The 20459-nt window shown below is 43.8% G+C and overlaps 1 protein-coding gene across 1 annotated transcript; it reads left to right on the top strand.

Annotated features, from left to right (window-relative positions):
* Positions 1-1957: 1957 nt before the first annotated feature.
* On the top strand, positions 1958-20383 carry INHBA (inhibin subunit beta A). Its single transcript, XM_065938759.1, has 3 exons — positions 1958-2066; positions 4456-5008; positions 14885-20383. Exons 2-3 carry the CDS (start codon positions 4621-4623, stop codon positions 15772-15774), a joined length of 1278 nt encoding a protein of 425 aa, XP_065794831.1. The 5' UTR covers positions 1958-2066; positions 4456-4620; the 3' UTR covers positions 15775-20383.
* The last annotated feature ends 76 nt before the right edge of the window (positions 20384-20459 follow it).

Raw genomic sequence — 20459 nt, forward strand, 5'->3', positions numbered from 1 at the left:
CACCTCCACCTCATTTCCACTGAGTGAGGAGGCATTTCCCGCGTGGCTCAGCTCTGAGGTTGGGGATTCAGGTGGAAAATGACATCACAGCTGGTGGGCTGACCTAGGCAGGTGGGCACTTTGGTGGCATTCGTGGCCAACGCGATCTGAGTCACCCGCGAGAGAGGGTGGCTTCTCCGGTCGGGGTGCTGCATATTCCTGTGACACATATGTTCAGAGAGAGGCACCAGGAAATCTTTATCACCCAGTATTTTCTGAGCACGTGCTTGATCCTGCAGTGGAATAGGTGGATCCCACTTTACAGATGTGCACACTGAGGCCTGAGGTTATCTGGTTAGTAAGCAGTGGAACTGGGGTCTCATCCAGGTTGATTTGTGCCCCGAAATTCATAAACCTGGTGCTATTTCCAGGACACCAGGGTTCATGTGGGGAGGAGGGGTGAATTTAGATGCCCCCTCCCACCCCCCAGGGCTCATCCAAAAAGGATGGGGAAGTTCCTTTCTTATAGGAAGGTTGAATCCATCCAGTTCAAACCTGATGGGCAGCTTTGGCGTTAACCAACACTGATCCTGTTTCTATCTTTGCTTCTCAGATTCCTTCTGTTTCTCTACAACCTAACATTTTATTTCCTACTTCATTTCTGAATATGCAATTCTCAGACTAGTCTGCCTCACCCCAGTATACAGTTCAGCACCTACACGTGCTCTGTGTTTAGCCAAGACAGACCCCTTGAGACAAACTTCTGGTGTCCTAAAGGAACCTGCTTAAACTGCACATCAGGAGACCAGAGTCTCTATATTTTGCTTGTGGGCACAGTGAAAAGTTTATTTTATGCATGTTAAATCCTGCATACAAAACAACATATCTGGTCATATGGCTTTCATTAGCTCCCAATTTTGCACATTTTATTCAACTTGTCATGAATACCCGACTTAGGCTTCAACTCTGCTTCTTCTAACAACCCTTCCCCAGCATTCTTGTCTGAGAATTCCTTCCTCCTGTGTTATCCCTGACTAGCTAACACTGCCTTTTCCCTCCCCCAAAACACCCTGACCAACTTAACTCGTTTCAAGAAATGTTCACTTTTTTTCATTAATCTCATGTTATATTTGTAACAATTTAGAAATCATAGGACTTGAAGTTCTGATAAAGAAGAATCATGTAGGAGATTCTTTTTCTTTTCTTTTTCTTCTAGTTAGATTGGGATTCTAAAGGCTTGGGAAGCATACTTATAAAGTTCACTAGCAGAGAGTGACTATTTCCAAAGTTCTCGGTGATAAATGATTTATAAAGCAGGTATTCAATTTCAAGATGTAAAATAATAGTGTAAGTCAGAAGAGGGAAGAACATCATCCCATAGGGATACATATTTCCCTTGGCTTTTTCTCAATAAAACATCTTATTTTTAAAAATTAAGTTTTTCAAGATGTTAAATAATGCTGTAAATCAGGGGAGAGGCGATCATCCCATATAGGTATATGTATTTTCTTATTTTTTTCCTCCCTGGAATATCTTATTTAAGAAAGTAAAATCAGAATCTCTAGGAAGAGCACTGTGAACTTTCTTCCCTGTAAGAAACAATAAAATACTTTGTAAATAGAGGCAACTTCATGAAGTAACAGATGCTTTATGTGAAGATATAAAACTGAGCCTGAATATAAGAAGAAGTGTGTGCTCAATTGGTCAAAGGAAAGTTGAAAGTTGGACCCTCAGTGAGACAGAGTTGTTGGATTCCAGGATTGTTCTAAAGGGGAGTCCAGTCAGTCAGACATTTCACTGGCTCACTGATCACCCAGTAGTGTTACTGAAGCCAAGAAAGGCTTTCCATTAGATAATGAGTTATGAAATATGTCTCACACTGGAAAAACCAGTCATCTGCTGATGTCATGCTGATGCTAACCAATCCCAAACAAAGCCCCAGCCCTCTGTTTGACTGGTACCAATGTGTGACTGTACAAATAAGTAGTACAGTATAAAACCCCTCAGTGCCAATACCATGAAGAGGAACCCGGACAGCTCTTACCACACGAGACAAGAGTCTGCTGGTGAAAGAGAGAACCGGAAAGGTAATGCTTTTTTACTTACTTCTGAGCTCTTTCCACATTCCTAGGCAGGATGGTGAGCAGGACTTTTACAACTTCTTGGCACTTCCATGCAGATTGTGATCTGTACCTTTTTATGTGTTCAAGCAAGTGAATAGTGTTTTTAGCAGTAGAGCATGCAGATAGATTATGTATTTCTACAACCCAATTCAGCATCTCTAGGCAAGGACTTGTGTCAAAGAGAAAGCTAATTTTTAAGTTACATTCACAAATAGTAAATTCAGGGAATACACACAAACTCATATACAGAGAGGGTCCTGATGATGAGTTACATTTATCTAAATGCAGGTATTGGGACTCTCAAGTTGTTTGGAGTCATTAAACTTTGAGTTCTATTTCAACCTCTCTTGTAAAACTTAATTGGACTGCAAAATGCTTTGGGTACTGCATATGGGACGCCAAATAGGTAGATTATGTTATAAATCTTCAGTTTCAAAGATATTTTACTAAGCAATTATTAACACAAATGCCACCCTTTCCCCATTCTCTTTCACCATCCCCCACTAGAAAAAAATTAGACTCTTCAAGAAATGTTGACAAAATCTGAACAGTAATAGCAGGGTAACTGATGTTCCTGGAAGTAAAAATCCTAAAGGTGGCTGGTCACAGAGAAAGTCTCACAGGCAGATGCCTTAGAAAAGGGGGACGGGGTATCCAATTCAGAAAAGCTTTGTTACCTGTGCAAACTGTAATTTTAACTTAGTATCACACTGGTCTCACCCTCCTCCCCTCGCCCTCAGTTCTTATGCTTCTAGTAATGTTATTTATTAACTTTTCCCAACCAAAGTGCATTGCTTGACTATAATGCTCTGAACACACTAGGTGTCAGATATAAGCTGACTGTATCTACAGAAACTGAGAGGGCTTGCTTATGTGTGGGAAAGCAACTGAGAGGGAAGGAAAGCTTTAACAGATGGACCTCTTAAAGATACTTCTGCAAGATAAAAGCAATAAGACAGAAAAATGAAAAAAAGGAGGGGGGCGGGGGGAGGAGAATAAAAAAAAACTCAGAGAGGCATTGTTTAAAAATTCACATTTTTCTTTTTCTGTGAACACTGAAATCCATGATGATTTCATCTGTGCTGTTCCTTTGAGAGAAAAAGAAGCAAGTCTGTTGACTGGTCCAGGATGCGGATAGGGAGCAGGCTGAACAAACTACCCCATGACAGAGAAAATTATTTACCAGTATATTTTAGAGATTCTTCCCCTGCTAGGGCCAGCTATTCAAGTCATAGGAGCTCACTATTTGTATAAAAGGCCAATGGAATTCTGCATTTTACCTGTGAAGTCAGAGCCAGTGGTGGTGAGCTGTCATCTGTGAGTGTGTGTGCCGGACAGGACGGGTGGCCGCAAAAGACAGGGGCCAGAGCTTCACTTCACATGACACAAGCGTGTAACCTGCTGCCTGCCTCTGAACCTGCTGCCTTTTGCAGTTGGAAAAAGTAGAGTGTATTATATGACCCCAAACAAAAGTTCTATTTGCACTCCCCTCTGATCGCCTGCCAGTGTTGACGGCCCTGAACCTTGAAATATGAATGAATGGGGGAAAGGACGGTCTGCAAGATTCCCTCCGGCAGGAAGTGACACAGTGGCCCCTCTTGACCTTCACCACCTGCCTGCCCACCTCTGGGCACCCTGAGCCCCACCTTCCAGGCAGTGGCCAGGCCGGGTAGAGGGGTGCTGGGGCAGGCTGTTTCAGTCTGGTCCTCCCTGTTGATGGAGACAGGCTTTGCTTGTCCCTCCAAAAGAGGAAGAAGGTGAAGCAAGGGGACTGGGCAGAGAAAGAAACAGGGTGGTGGGGAGAAACGAAGAAGTAGTAGAACCGAATCAGGAGAATTTCCTTCAGAAGGGAAAGTAGAACTCCAGAGAATGGTGATATTTGAAGAGAGGTGTGTGTGTAAGGGAGCAGAAGGCAGGCAGCCTGTCAGAAAGAGCTGTCCCTCCCCTTCCTAATCACAGCCTTTACTCACAGACAAACTCCCTCCCTCTCCCATTCACTCACTCACTTAGGGCCAATCGCTCTGTCTCTCTGTCTCTCTCTCCCCCTCTCTCTCTCTCTTTCTCTCTCCCTCTCCCTCTCTCCCTCCCTCCCTCTCCCCCTTCTCTCCCTCTCTCTTCTGTCTCCCTGTCTCTTTCCCTCCCGTCCTCTCTCTGTCTCTCTCTCCCCCCCCACCCTGTCTCTCCCTTCCTCCCTCCTTCCCTCCCTCCCTCCTTCCCTCCCTCCCTCCCTCTCTCTTACTCGGAGACAGTCAGAACTCTCCTCCCTGACAGCCACAAACCTACAGCACTGACTGCATTCAGAGAGGGAACCTGCAAACAAAACTTCACAGAAAACTTTTTGTTCTTGTTCCAGAGAATTGACTGAAGAGGAGAAAGGAAAAAAAAAAAAAAAAGAAAGAAAGAAAGGAAAAAAAAAAAAAAAAAACCAAAAAGAAAAAAAAAAAAAAGACCCTGTGCGTGAGGGGGGTGGAAAAGCAGAGCCTTTTAAAAGGGCAACACAACAACTTTTGCTGCCAGGATGCCCTTGCTCTGGCTGAGAGGATTTTTGTTGGCGAGTTGCTGGATTATAGTGAGGAGTTCCCCCACCCCGGGATCCGAGGGGCACAGCGCGGCCCCAGACTGCCCGTCCTGCGCGCTGGCCACCCTCCCAAAGGATGTACCCAACTCTCAGCCGGAGATGGTGGAGGCCGTCAAGAAGCACATTTTAAACATGCTGCACTTGAAGAAGAGACCCGATGTCACCCAGCCGGTACCCAAGGCGGCGCTTCTGAACGCGATCAGAAAGCTTCATGTGGGAAAAGTGGGGGAGAACGGGTACGTGGAGATAGAGGACGACATCGGACGGAGGGCAGAAATGAATGAACTTATGGAGCAGACCTCGGAGATCATCACGTTCGCGGAATCAGGTGGGTGCCTGCCCAGGGGTGGGGGTGGGGGGCACCCTGCTCTGACTGTCCTCGGCGGCGGAACTTCTTGCCCTCCAACTGCACCCTGCCTGGGAAGGTCATGAGTTATTAGGGGACGGTAGCGGGTGGACCGCGGCGGGGGTAGAGGGTTGGGGAGGGGGCGAGAGGACCTCCCAGACTGGGGTGCTGGGGTCCTGGGCAGAGCCCTGGCAGGAGATGGCTAGCTTACACTTGCTCAACTCAGCCGGTCGTCCCGGAGGAAGCCCTCGGCCCAATGTGCAGCAGGAAGGTAGTCTGAGAGAGGATCCCTCGCCCTGCCTGCCCGGGGAACTAGATCAGAGGAGCCGGAGGAAAGTCGGGGCATTTTCTGGTGCTGGAGGGAAGCCCGGAGGCTTCCGGACCCCATCTAAAGTTTTTACTGGCGGGGGGTGGGGTGGGTGGGGGGATGGCGGCAAGCGCAGGATCGGGATGGCATGGCCCAGATGAAGTCATTGTCTTAAAAACATCCCTTTTTCTTTAAAAGTCCAATCAGGGGCCACATCGAGAAGCAGGGCATATTAGTGACAGTCATTTTTACCTTTAGAAACTCTGCCTCTAAAGACACAAGCATCACATTCTAGGCAGTGAAGAACGACTTTGGGGGGTGGGGTGGGCTAGGGAACAGATGACATTGAACCATCAGTCACTTTTGGAACACTGACTTTTGCTCTCTGAACTAAAAAAAAAAGAGTTTTGTTCTCTGTAAAGTTACTAAGAGCTCTCTGCCAAGGAATGCAACCTTGACAAAGTGCTCTCAGATACTACACTGAACTCCCACTCAATCCTTAAGAGGAAGAACTTTAATAAATAGATTCTAATCGTTGGCTCAGGACCATGCTAACCTGTTGCTGAAGAAAACAATACCTGTCAAAAGGGCCTGCTGGAGACCCGGGGTCAGGTTATTTTTACAGTTATGTGACCCAGATCCTTTTGCCTGTCTACAAGCCCATGCGTGCTGCGCCTGGGCACACACAGATGTGTTAATTTCATGTTACTTTCATGGTAATGCCAGGCTAAAGAATTGCATCCCTTGCCAAATCCATTTGAAAGGAATGCCATTGTTTTGTTTGGTAGAGCATATGGCCAGTAAAGTATGTGCCGGGACTCCCAGCATTGCTGTTTAAAAGTTTGCCGCAGCAGTATAAACAATTAAGGCAACACTCAGAATTTCCAATCCTGAAAACCTGTTGACTCAGATGGTATATTTTCAAGAAAACCATGTGAGACCAGGGCATCCTTCTGGGGGTGGGGGTGGGGTGGAGCAGATAGCCTGCTGACTTGCTGGTTCCCCCTCCCAGGAAAAGCTCTGGTGTCCCGCGGGTGGTTTAGCTCTCTCACCAGAAGCTTCTTTCTTTTCAAGAAGGTCTGACTTTCTTCCCTTAAAGCTCTTTTTCGATGCAGTCCCAAAGGGTTTTTGACTTTATCTTGTGAAGCTTACTGAGGGAAAGAGGCAGGTTGGAGTCTTTTTGAGCTGCCACCCCAATTTTTCTTAACATTTTCTGAGGTCCTGAGCGGGGAAATGGATTCCAGTGGTCTAGGCGCTGCTCCTTCTTCTGCCACAATAGGGACCCTGTATATGTTTTTATATACTAATTGCCACACAGAATGGCCTTAATTGCAGCTCTTCCTCAATTGGCTTTACCCACATCATATGACTAAGCAGACATATGCCTTTGGCCACTTTTAACTCTACACCTGATGCGAGCATTGCACCCGCTTCCTGACTTCTCCAACTTGTAAAACAAATCACTCCTTTGGCATTGAGAGATGTTGCAGGGAAAAGAATTTGAATTTTTGCCTTCTTTCTTACTTATGGCCTTCATCTCAGTGCCAATTTTTTTGTCAATTATATGAAATCTCGTCATTTTTCAAAAAAACTTTTCTGGTCCCTATTTGGTTTGAAAGAAATTGAGCTACTTTTTGAAAAGGTGGATTCATTTAACTCACGTGTTGACTACAGTTTAAGGTCTATGATGGAAAACTCCTCCAGGTTGAGTTTACAGCTTGACTTTGGGCAAGTTGCTGGCTTCTTAGAAAAGGTTTTTGACACTTGTTCATTTTTCTCATTTGAGAAGTCTCATGCATCAACTTTAAGTCGACTTAGTATGATTTCACAAAAATGATTGCTCTATGGACAATCTACTCTCCGAGTAGAGTAAGTACTATGTGAGTATTTTGCTGCTCCTTTGCTAACCCAGAAGAGAGATTTATCATCAGAACAATTGTCGTGAATATATGAAAATGTCTTGTTGCTTTTGGAATAATTCAACCTTAGTAATTCTCAAATGATGTCAAACATCAAGATTTTTAAGAATAGCAAAGGGCATTCAGTTTTTTTTTTTTCTTTAGATACCATTCTTTACAGCATAGAATTCAGTATCATCTGCATGCATGTCACAAATGCTCACCATGCATGCATTCTTCAGCCTCATGATTCCTCAGTTGAGGAATCATGTTTATTGTTACCTTTACTCATTATGACGGTTGAAGAAGGCCAAGACATGGCCACCACAGTTGAAGGACTTGCACTCAGGTGCCAGGAACTTTTTGAACTGAGTCTATCCCTTGTGTTCAGGTGGAAAGCACCCCACCTTGGTAAAGCTGATATGAGTTGCTGTTGACTAAGCGCTAAAGCATTGCCCTCAGCTTCTCTGAAGTGTATTCTCACAAACAACAATGATTTTCTTTTTATATCTGTAACCCCAGATTGCTTACCAAGGTAACTGCATTTTTTGGAAGGCTGGCAACAGAATCCTCTGTTGTTTAACACCTTAAGGAACAGGAGGAAGAGATGGGTAGAGTCAAGCCAACTATCACCATAATTATCATTGAAGCCAAATTAGTGGTCTTCTTGACTTCTCTATTTTCTCTTTTTATGATTTGTGACAAAAGCTAGTCAATTAAAGGAGGATAATGGTATATCCTTGAGTCTCATGCCGATTCTGGTAATGAGGTTAGCAATTGATAGCACTTACTGAAGAAAGTGTAGGGGAAGAAAGACAAATCAAGCACCAAGAAATAGAAAATACGCACACAGACCAGGTGTTGTTGAATACAACACATACATTTCCTTCCTTGGAACAGTCTAGCTAACAGAAGATTTGAGTTAAAATGTACATACACAAAGGTTCCCAGACAGAGGTCTAAGGGTGGCTTGCTAGGATGACTGTTTTCCTCCACCCCAGGAAAGCCATCTCAAGGTGGACATGACTCCCACTACCCCATGCCTATCTTCTGAACTTGCTGGGAATTCACCCTCACAGGGGTTATACACTCTCTTCTCTGAATAATGGAAATAATCGGCCACAAGAGGGCGCATTCCAAAGACTTTTGCTCCTTACCAGTTAGTCTTCCAGGGAAACAATTTCACCTACTGGAAGCCCCAGCCTGCATCGCCCTAATCTTGCTGATTAACAATCCGCCCTCCCCGCCCCGCCCTCCTTCCTTTCATCCTGCAGGATAAGTTAGGATTTTATGGGTTGAGAGGAACATGACTACCTGTAACATATTACATGAGATAGAAGGTAAGGAAATAGGATTTGTAGTGATACGTATGGACATTCCACAGCTCTATGGAAGACAGAGGAATGATAAATTTCAGAAGCAAACAAAGCGGAGCGGGGAGAAATGTGACCGTGAATCATCAGCTATCCTGATTTGCTCACACGTCTCTCCCTAATACGGCTGCCTGGGCTTTGACAAAAAACTTCTTCCGTCTCCGTCTCCCCTGATGTGGTTGCCTAGTGGGCCTGTTTTATCAGCAGTTTTCACCAGCGACAAAGGACAAGTGACTTCAGACAGGGAGGAGAAAGTCTATTTATTTATGCCTTGTGGGAACAGCACGTAAGGCTTTAGAGGATGCGTTTGTTTCTGCACTGAGAATGTAGAGAGAAATGGTGGAGAAAAGATGTGAAAAGAGATGGATTAGTGGTTTGGGCCAGAGGAGGAGGTGTATTGGAGTGGGCGTAGGGGAGGATCAGCGTAGAAATTCAGTTTTCATATTTGGAAAACCCAGAATCATACCTTCCCAGGCACTTTGCATAAAAATACTTGTTTCTCTTGGCCCCTCTTCTGCTAAAGTGTACTCAGGCACAATCTTTTGTAGTTCAGAATGCTTTATACCCGACTGGTTCCTAGCTCCAAAACCCAAAGTGTAAAAGTTCTCAGGAACTTTGGAAGAAGGCTCTGAAAGTCCGAGGGTTGAACCTTCAGAAATTTTTTCTCCTTTTAGGTATCTAAAATACCTTCCTCTCTAAATATTTAACCTTTTTTTAATTGCTATTTAAATGAAAGATGCAGGAATGTGGCCAAGCATTTACAATTCAATAGCAGATCCTAAGCAAAGATAGTAAGTCTTAAAAAAAAAGAACATCAAGATAATTTATAACTAAAGTTCTGCTTTGGCAAGACCCTCTCCTGCAGGTTAAAGGAGGCATAACCTTCAAGGCCTCACTTGCTGCTTTTAGCAGAAATCCCTGGAAACAGTCCAGATGCAAAATTAGTGCTTCAGGGAGCACACATGCTATATTCTCCCATCAGTGACTGTACCATGTCTAGGCACAGGGAAACGTTGGTGAAGAATGGAAAATGAAAGTAACAGCTATATTTTACAGCGAGCCCCCCCACCCCCACGTGGTGAGTTTAACTCCTTCATAAACAACAAGGCTCTTTACGTTAACATTAGAGACTTAATTATTACCCACATGGAGAAGGGCAGCATACTTTAAGTAGGACCCAGGTGAGGAGAACAAAACATATCAAAAATGAAACACTGCATGTTAGTATCGTTTATTTCATCGGAGTTTCTCGTGGATCCATGAACCTGCGATGCTGGTGGGGTTGGGTGGGGTATGAGCAGCATTTTGTATTCTAGTGTTGGGGAGGGGGAAGAACCAGGAACTTGGCTGCTTAACCCTTGGCATGCCTGCCTATATCTGTGAGTGAGTTATGAAAACATTTGAAAAATTCTGAAAGCATCAAAGCAAAGGAAAATGTGCTTTCAGGTATTTTCACTTGCAGGTTTCCAAACTCATTCCTCCATTCAATGCCTCCCACTCAGAAACATTTCTGAGGTGTTCCCTACAAGGTGCAGTAATCATCTCTCCTACCCATTTTTAGACACTTTTTTTTCCCCTCCCTTTGGTATGTGTCCACCAAACTCAAGAGAGGTTTAAGTGATGAAATATTATCACCCACATGGGTTTGCGTGGGACTTCTTAGTGAATTACTCAGGCAGAGCAGGCTGTGATACAAGCGTTGCTCACAAGCCTCGGGAGGGAAAAAATAGCACAGAGGATGAAAAGAATATTATCATAGAGTAGGTAATGAAAGGTTAGCAAAGCCAGCAGCTATATCTAGTTAGGTAGGTAACAGTGTAGGAACCCGGTGCACACCTGTATAAACGAATGCTGTACCACAAAGCACTCTGGGAAGATTTCCATTCCAAGATTTTATAGCAGGAGATATTTAAGTCAAGCCTGAAACTGACTAGTAATTGATCCTAAACACCGCAGCCTTAGGCAAACTCCTTCCATTTTTCGAATTGCTGTGCATGGAGATTTGAGGATTGGCGCATCCTGAAAGCATCATTACAGTATAGCCATCTGTCTCCGATAAACACAGATAAAGCAAATGTAATCAAGTGACTACTTATATTTTTCATGCCTAAGAAATTTGAGGGTTGTAATATCTCTTTGAAACCTACAGTCCTGGTAAATATGAATTCCATCCAGAGCCTAGCTCTCTCATTCTGTGCCCCCTCCACTTCTGCAATGAAAGCTAGATGTAAAAGAAAAAGTAAATGCACTGCTTAATAAGTCAGAATATAATAGAACTTTGAAAATGTACCTGCATATAAGGTAGACATTAGGAAGCCTTGAATCTCTCTCTTCCCCCTGTTCTCCTGAGCATTATGGCAACGGCATTTTCGTGAAATTGGATCTCAGTTTTATTTTTTTTCCCCTGATAAAATATCATGCAATATACAAATAGCAGTTCCAGAAATGGACACCAGGAGAAGGAGGCGACAGGCATGTCAATTAGTAGGGGAAAATCCAAATGTCAGAAATCTGGGGGAGAGATCCAGCACGCAGGCAATGGAGGCAAATACAGGGAACTGAGTCTTTTTGCTCAGATCATTAAACCGATGCATATTTCAGCACTGCGCCTCTTCCCAGTACGCAGGCAATGCCATGCAGTTAATTATCAGCCAGGACCAGGATGAAAGTCATTTTATGATGACTCTCTGATCCTAATATAACAGCACCTGACAGATTGAGTCCCCTCTAATGAGTACTCTCTTTGTACAATCCTCTCTCAGGAACACTAAATCATTTGCTTCCAAGTACAGCTGCCTGTGGAGAAGGGGTGGGGCTATACTGTGCATCAGAAACCAACTCTTGAGAAATGAGGGGCTGCCCTGTAGGCTGTTCCTGGAAGCAAGGGGCCTCGGCTCGCTGACCCTCTGGAGGCAATTTATATGTGCTGCCACTGGTACAAGTCAGCCAGTGAGCGTCTCACCACCTCTTCCCAGCATCTGTAGACTTCCCTGGATTTTATTCAAGGAAAGTCAAATGTGGGTGGGTCCGCACTGCCACCTGGACCGTCTCTTTACCGGGGACCATCTACCTTCACCCTCAGCCCCTTCTCCCCTACTGGTTGAGGAAGGCTTGAGCCTGTGGAAATTGAGCCTGTGGATTGAGCCTGTGGAAATGAGTTACCTGAAACCCAGAGAGCCCTCCCAGCCTGGGGACAGTCACTCTTTCCTAGAAAAGCAAATCAGAACCTTGTGCCCTCTGGCTCCTCTAACTTAGCAGCTACTAGATCTCTGTCTTTAGAGTGGCACCCTGTGCGGTTTAAGGTTTCAGAAGTTGGCCTGCATGGAGGCAGAAGGGAGACCAGCAGGGAGCTTGTTAGCATTCTCTGTGGGGCAGGGCGGCTGTGCCCGCAATGGGGGAGACCACAGGCTCCTCCACGCCTTTTCACGGAGCCCAGGGCAGCTTCCAGCTGCCTTTTCCTCTCGTCTCTGGAGGACTCTACAGCTCAGAATCTACAGCTGATGATCTTTCTAGAGATAAGTGATGAAGCTCTGTTTTGTGGTCTCCTCTCTTTTGCTTTCTTAAAAGATAAACAGTAACCACCACCACCCCCCAAGCCCCACCAATTTTTAGCAAAAGAGAGTACTGGATTCCTGTTTTGAAAAAAAAAAAGAAAAAAATCCTCTTGCTTCCTTAAAAATGACAGCTTACTCCTCTAACTGCTCCCCGCTCTGGTGATCTAATCATAAACCTAACTTCATGATTCATTTCAACTCCTGCCAGAGATGCGAGGTCGGAGGCAAAGGAATGCTGCTCACCACCACCAGCACCGACACCATCAGAGCCAATGTCCTTTCAAGTTTGTGCAGGGAAACCAGAGAACCCTTCCTATACACATGCAGCCCTGCTGGGGCCCCGGCCTCAGTGAATTTACCACTAGCAGTATCACACTGTTAAATTAAGAACAGAATCCACAGCTCTCCCTGCACGGAATAGCCTTTCTGCTGCAGAGAACTTGAAACTGTGCCTAAAATTTATAGTACCGTAAACATCTCAGGGCTGAGAGTGATAAGTATGGCTGGATTTCCGTTAGCTATAGAAATCCAGGCAGGGAGACCCCCTAGGGAGTTGCGAGTTCTAAGAGGAACTTTCAGATGGTTCTCAGATTTATGCTCCTCCGGATGCATGTACTTGAGCAGTTGGAGCCAGGTACACACAGGCGGCAGTTGAGAAAAGAGAACTTGTTTCAGATACCACCAGGTGGTAGCAGGGGAAGTGAGGGGACCTCACGTTGATCAATCAAAGAATTCTAGTCTGGACACCCGCTTCTTACAGTAAATGTTGTTGCAGGAATATAGGGGCTTGGAGTAAGAGAAGGAAATGAATGACTTTTTCTCATTTTAGAATTAGGCAAGAACTGGGTGGTTCCTGCATTCAACCGCTCTGCCAATGTAGGGGTCTCCTCTCTTATTAACAGCTGTTGCTACATTGGGACTCTCTAAGCAGCGTTCAAGGGCTTCCTTGGTGGCTCAGCAGTCAAGAATCTGCCTGCAATGCAGGAGATGTAGGTTTGATCCCTGGGTTGGGAAGATGCCCTGGAGAAGGAAATGCAATCCACTCCAGTATTCTAGCCTGGCAAATTTCATGGACAGAGGAACCTGGTGGGCTATAGTCCATGGGATCACAAGAGTCGAACACAACTTAGTGACTAAACCTCCAAACTGCTAAAGGAAAGAAGGCAAAACTGAGGTATACAAGGGTAGGAGGTGGATCTCTTCTAGTTCGGTGCTAAGGGTGCCTCCATTTGTTAATAAAGAAGCAAGTAATTGACTACTTCCTGCTAAATCCTGGGCTATGACAGTAAACGAGATAGATAGGACCTCAGGCCTGGGGTGTCCTAAGTTGGACTGGCAGGAGAGTGGGGGTGGAGGTGGGGAAGAGGCGTCACTTCTAGGGGAAGAGGGGTCATCCCATCTAAAAGTCAAAGCTTTATTAAGGGCAGTCACTGTGGATGGTGTTTGGGGAGCAAGGGTCTTCTAGGTAGAAAAACAGCAACTGTCAGTGCCTGGAGATGAGAGGTTGTATGAGATGTTCATGCTGTGAGGCTGGAGCACAGAGATGGGGTGCTGGGAGAGAACTGAGCCGGAAGGTGGGAGAAGCTCAGGTACAGCCCAGAGTTCCCTGCAGTTTCTGTCTTATACTGAGGACAGCAGGAGCTCAGTGCAGGACTGGATGGAACAAGTGATGGGAATGAGTCCACCTCTGGGAAAGATCCCTTTACCTGCTTAATGGAGAAATGATGGGAGAGGGGCCTGACTCCATGCTGGCCTGACAGCTTGCGCCTAAGAGAAATGGCTGTTGCAGTGACCCAGGAAAGGAATGGTGGGGCGTGAAGCAGGTTGTGGCTGTGGAGGAGGAGGCAAACCCCATGGGGACACGCCAGGAAGTGCTGTATGTGCTCAGTTGGTCAGTCGTGTCTGACTATTTGTGACCCCGTGGACTGTAGCCCACCAGGCTCCTCTGTCCATGGGGATTCTCCAAGCAAAAATGCTGGAGTGGGTTGCCAAGCCCTCCTCCAGGGAATCTTCCCAACCCAGGGATCGAATCCAGGTCCCCTGCATTGTAGGTGGATTCTTTCACCATCTGAGCCATCAGACACTACAGACAGTCTTACATAGCAGGGTGTTTGCATATTTGTTTAAGGCATAATAGTGTTTCTACAGCTTGCTAGAGCTTATACTATATCTTCATCTATCTTATCCTGTTGGGTCCTTCCAAACCTGAGATAATGGGCCAGATGTCACTATATTATTCCCATTTTATAAAAGGTAAGACTCAGGTTAAGCAGTTAGTCAGCAGACCCCGGCTCCCAGACACACTCAGATCCAGTTTCTCTTCTTTCTAGAGCAAGAATTGATGAAGTTTCTCTGAAAAGGGCCAAAGAGTAAGTCTCTTAAGCTTTGTGGGCCAAATGGACTCTATTGCGACTATTCAAATCCAAAATCTAGTGCAAAGCAGCCACAGACAACCTGTAAAGAAATGAGCCTAGCTGGGATCCAGTAAAAATTCATGGGCACTGCAATTTAAATTTCATATAATTTTCACATGTCACAGCATCCTATTTTTCTTCAGCCATTTAACGATGTCCAAACCATCCTTAAGATACATAGGCCTTCATTCGCAAAGCCTGGTTAGAGATGGTTTGTAACAGAGGCTGCCATGCTTGTCAGAGATTAGGAGGTTGCCTTGAACCTGATACTAACGTATCCCTGCTCTCTTTTGTTCTGTGTTTCATCTTTAGGCACAGCCAGGAAGACGCTGCACTTTGAGATTTCCAAAGAAGGCAGTGACCTGTCCGTGGTGGAGCGCGCAGAAATCTGGCTCTTCCTGAAGGTTCCCAAGGCCAACAGGACCCGGAGCAAAGTCACCATCCGTCTCTTTCAACAGCAGAAGCACCTGCAGGGCAGCTTGGATGCAGGGGAGGAGGCTGAGGAAGTGGGCTTGAAGGGGGAGAAGAGTGAAATGCTGATATCGGAGAAGGTGGTGGATGCTCGGAAGAGCACCTGGCACATCTTCCCCGTCTCCAGCTGCATCCAGCGGTTGCTGGACCAGGGGAAGAGCTCCCTGGACATACGGATTGCCTGTGAGCAGTGTCAGGAGACCGGCGCAAGCCTGGTGCTCCTGGGCAAGAAGAAGAAGAAAGAAGAGGAGGGGGAAGGGAAGAAGAGGGATGGAGAAGGAGGGGCGGGAGGGGACGAGGAGAAGGAGCAGTCGCACAGACCTTTCCTCATGCTGCAGGCCCGCCAGTCTGAAGACCACCCTCACCGGCGCCGGCGGCGGGGCTTGGAGTGTGACGGCAAGGTCAACATCTGCTGTAAGAAACAGTTCTTTGTTAGTTTCAAGGACATTGGCTGGAATGACTGGATCATCGCTCCCTCGGGCTACCACGCCAACTACTGTGAGGGTGAGTGCCCCAGCCACATAGCAGGCACGTCGGGCTCATCCCTCTCCTTTCACTCGACGGTCATCAACCACTACCGCATGCGGGGTCACAGCCCCTTCGCCAACCTCAAGTCATGCTGTGTGCCCACCAAGCTGAGACCCATGTCCATGTTGTACTATGATGATGGGCAGAACATCATCAAGAAGGACATCCAGAACATGATCGTGGAGGAGTGTGGTTGCTCATAGAGCGCCCAGCCCAGGGGGTATGGGAGCGAGATGGTCCAGAGAAGACAGTGGTGACATGAAGACATGTTTAAGGTTTATGACTGAAACAACCAGAAAAAAAAAAAAAAAAGAAATTAAAAAAAAAACAAAACTAAAAGCAAAACCTGAAGCAGATGAAGGAAGATGTGGAGGAACTCCTTAGCCAGGGCTCAGAGATGAAACAGTGAAGGAGATGGGAATTGCGGGGGAGAGGGAGAGTGGGGTGCCCTTCACTTCTTCCTCCAGCATCCGAGGGGTGACAGCAGTTGCTCAAACGGGAATATCATCCTCTCCTTTTCAGTTCCCTTTCTGTTTGAGCCTCGAAGTCAGCTTGTCTGGTCTGCAGTAATGTGGGCGGACACAACCCAAATAGCATCTAGAAAGCCATGCATTTGAAAGGGCCGTTTATAGGCACTTTCCCACCCAGTAACCCAGGTCGTAAGGTATGTCTGTGTGACCCTCTCTCTGTGTATATCAGCCCATGCACACACACCCCCCTCGCAGACACACACACATACCCACCACACACACACACCCCACTACACACAGATGCACACATACAGACCACACACCCCACCACGTACACATGAACACACACCAGACCTCGTACACACAGAGACACACATCGAACACACACAAAGGCATTTCCACACCACACACACACACACATACACATATTCTGGTAAAAGAACACTAGTGTGCAGGTGGTCACACCTTCTTTTTCTGCACCACTTCCGCAACAAAACAATAACCAACATGAAAAAAAAAAATTGAGAACAAGAATGGGAAGCATGAAAGATCAAGGAGAAAAGAATACCAAGTTACATTTCGTTAAGGTGCTTATGATCTTAGAACTATGCAACCTAATAGGTTTGAAACTGTTTACCTGAGAGAGAACAAAAAGAGAGACTTTTTTGTATTGGAAGTAACCTGATTAATTTTTATTTTCTTCAAGGAGAGATACTTGAAAGGAATATGTTTGTCCATCTGTTGGATCCAAACATTTCTATATTTTGTAAATGTTGTTTTTTTTTTATCGTTTACTATTTGCACTACAATGGTGTTCGACCTGTCTAATCCTTATTTAACAAGTATTTTCTTTGGGTGGGGGTGGGGTGGGGTTCAGAGCTGCACTTAATGTGAGCTATAAAAGAACTGCTACAGCACACAAAATAGCTATTTTTATTATTATAATTATAATTATTATTATTATTTTGTACCTTAAAAAATAGACACATACACCAAAGACATTTGTGTGAGCCTTTAAACAGTCTGTCTGTGGTTGGTATCATTCACCATCAATGAGTCAGGGGTTGGGATTCAAGGTTGAGTAGGGTGGATTGTGTTCAGGCTTGAAAGACCTGAAAAGTTTTTTTTTTTTTTTTTTTTTTTTGACTCCTTTTACATCCATGAAACAGGACATTTCATACTGGATGTACAGTAGTTGTACACTGTTGGATATCAAGTTCAATCAGATTCATGGACCGCTCCATGCTCGTATGTGTATATATACAGTGCTCGGGCACATGCATGTCTGTGTGTATGTATACATGTGGCGCATCGTGTCCATACACATTTTAAGCACTTCAGGCTGTCATTTTTTAATGTTCTTAAGGCAATGAATGTTTGTGTGCAAAACACAGTATTTTTAAGAAGGATAGGCTATTGTTTTTGCTTTTACTCTGAATTAGGTGGGCACATTTCAAAAATTTGGATGGGAAAAGCCTGGGAATTCCAGTGAATATTCAGCAAGACCCTCTTTTAATGTAACAGGGATCCAATTCCCTCCTCTTTCTTGTCCTCCAACCCCATCCTACAAGTTACTTACTCCCTGCAGGGAAAACAAAACAGGAAACTCGTGTTCAATCTAGGCTGATTATTTGGATAGCATATGTATTATCTGTTGGAATCAATCTTAAATCAGAAACTTTTTCAGGAAAAAAAATTAACCTGTAAGCCAGGATAAAAGAGGTGGGTGCATTTTTTAATTTGCTTTTTTATGATTAAGGTCTGGTTGTGAGAAATATTACCTGCGCAGCTGGACTCAATAACGTTGCTGTCACTAGTTAAACGATAAATAATTTGGGGGAAGGTGTTTAAGAGCATGGGAGTAAGAAAAAGAATGGGAGACAGGAATGAGAGCAGTAGTAAAAATCCCTGATATTTTAATTTACAGCCCAGATTCTTGATGTATAAATTGGTATGCATTGATTCAGATGTGAAAAGGAAAAAAAAAAAAAACCACTTTGTTTTATAAATATCAAAGTACATGCTTAAAGCTAAATTGTTATTGATTTATTCTATGATATTTAGCTTGCCTAGGTCATACTTACTCATTTATGTGCTTTTTAAAATACAGAGCCTTACTTATACTGATTTGTTGAAATTTGTGTAAGTTGGGGGACAAAAAAGGTCCCATGGGGGAAATTACGTTTGTTAGAATTCTGTAAAATATTGAAGCTTTCAGCCCTATGCCAATTTGTAGATTTTTTAAAAACATTGATAGTAGGAAAATAAAGTATCAGTGAGAAATCATTCCCAAGGTGATTTAGCTCTTCTTGAGAAGTAGACCAAATCAATCTGCTATCTACTAGGCTGTATGTAGGCAGATTTAATGTTGTTACCTGGCTGTACACACTACAGTCTAGAGGTTCATCCTTTGTTGTGCAGGAAACCCCACATGAGTGCATAAGAATAGATTCTAATTAAGTATGAGATGGAGTGCATGCAGCATTGATACTTCCTCACCCTTAACCATTGGCTAGGAAATTGGGCAGCTGAGTGTCATGAAATTTTCATGAAAAACTTTGAGGGCCTTTTGAACTGCTTCTTATTTGGCATTGGAACTAATAGAGGAACCTATGAAAATAGCATGGGAAATCAAGTCCTAGTTCGCTGTGTAATGGCAGAGATGGCCCAGGCAATAGACAAAGCGAAAAGAGGTTGAAAAAATAGCTGATCTCTGTCTGTGGCTCCCATTCATCTCAAATATGTATGCCATCTACTGAAGCCTTTAAATCTTGGATATGTTGAGGGTACAGTGGGGTTTGCTGAGTGACCACAGTAATTAGTAGCAAAGCTAAATGAAATTACATATGACAATATTTTAATGGGAAGATTTCATTTAATAAATTACACATCTCCAAACTTTAATTAAAATATTTTATTAAATGTATATGGCCTTGAAATAGAATGATAAATTACAACTATCTTTGATAATCTTGGAAGTTATGCAACTTTGTAAACAGCTATGCTGTTCATGGAGCAGCGTGAGGTCAAAAGAAAAAGCTTTTAAATTCCACCAGACTGGGTCTTCCCTATCTGTTTTCCTAAAGCAAGTTTAGCTTCATCTGATCTGTCTGTGCTCTTTCTGTAGGGCTCATTTCTAGGCTCTTAAAAGTCTACCCACATCCAATCTTCAAAGATCTGAAAAGCATGTGTTCGCAAATAATTTTTAAGAATCCTAAATATGTTGTAGATTTGATTGCCTTTTCTTTTTCTTTTTTTTTCCCAAAAAAAGTAAGGTGAATTCCAGAAGACTGAGTTGGGATTTTCTTGTCTCTTGAGACTAATCAATTTCATACTTATTTAAGATTGATTCCATACTCTGATTTTAAGGAGAGTACCTGCCTTCTCCAAGTGAATTTTTTTGTCACCCTCAAGAGATTGAACGTCAAGGTGACTCTAAAATCAAAAAAAGGCAAATGCCTTAGTGCTATTAAGCTTAGACTCAAATTATCATGTTCACTTGAAAAAATGATTTCCTGTGGGCCTTTTGGAAACTTCTCTTTTCAATATAGAGAAAAACTTAGTCACCCTGAAAACCTACACAATAAATGGAACTTGTAGATGTGGGCAGAAGTCTTGGGGGTGGACACTGTGTATGTTTAAATTAAACCCTTTATCACTGAGAAGCTGTTGTATGGGTCAGAGAAAATGAATGCTTAGAAGCTGTTCACATCTTCAAGAGCAGAAGCAAACCACATGTCTCAGCTATATTATTATTTATTTTTTATGCATAAAGTGAATCATTTCTTCTGTATTAATTTCCAATGGGCTTTACCCTCTATTTAAATGCTTTGAGAAACAGTGCATTGACAATGGGTTGATATTTTTCTTTAAAAGAAAAATATAATTATGAAAGCCAAGATAATCTGAAGCCTGTTTTGTTTTAAAACCTTTTATGTTCTGTGGTTGGTGTTGTTTGTTTGTTTGTTTGTTTTATTTTGATTCTTTTTTTTTTGGCATATTACATGCAGTTCTTTAACCAATGTCTGTTTGGCTAATGTAATTAAAGTTGTTAATTTATATGAGTGCATTTCAACTATGTCAATGATTTCTTAATATTTATTGTGTAGAAGTACTGGTAATTTTTTTATTTACGATATGTTTAAAGAGATAACAGTTTGATATGTTTTCATGTGTTTATAGCAGAAGTTATTTATTTCTATGGCATTCCAGCGGATATTTTGGTGTTTGCGAGGCATGCAGTCAATATTTTGTACAGTTAGTGGACAGTATTCAGCAACGCCTGATAGCTTCTTTGGCCTTATGTTAAATAAAAAGACCTGTTTGGGATTTATTATTTTTATTTTTATTTTTTTGTCTTATTGATTTCCCAAGATCAACCTTGCACACATATTGCCATGTCTTTTGCTGGGTGATAA

The sequence above is a fragment of the Muntiacus reevesi genome, chromosome 6 (genome assembly GCF_963930625.1).
Source record: "Muntiacus reevesi chromosome 6, mMunRee1.1, whole genome shotgun sequence".
NCBI lineage: Eukaryota > Metazoa > Chordata > Mammalia > Artiodactyla > Cervidae > Muntiacus > Muntiacus reevesi.

Excerpts from the sequence above, each read along its gene's own strand:
- INHBA (XM_065938759.1), top strand. The coding sequence starts at position 4,621 with ATGCCCTTGCTCTGGCTGAGAGGATTTTTGTTGGCGAGTTGCTGGATT. Across the intron at positions 5,009-14,884 it reads CATCACGTTCGCGGAATCAG|GCACAGCCAGGAAGACGCTG; the intron begins GTGGGTGCCTGC and ends TTTCATCTTTAG.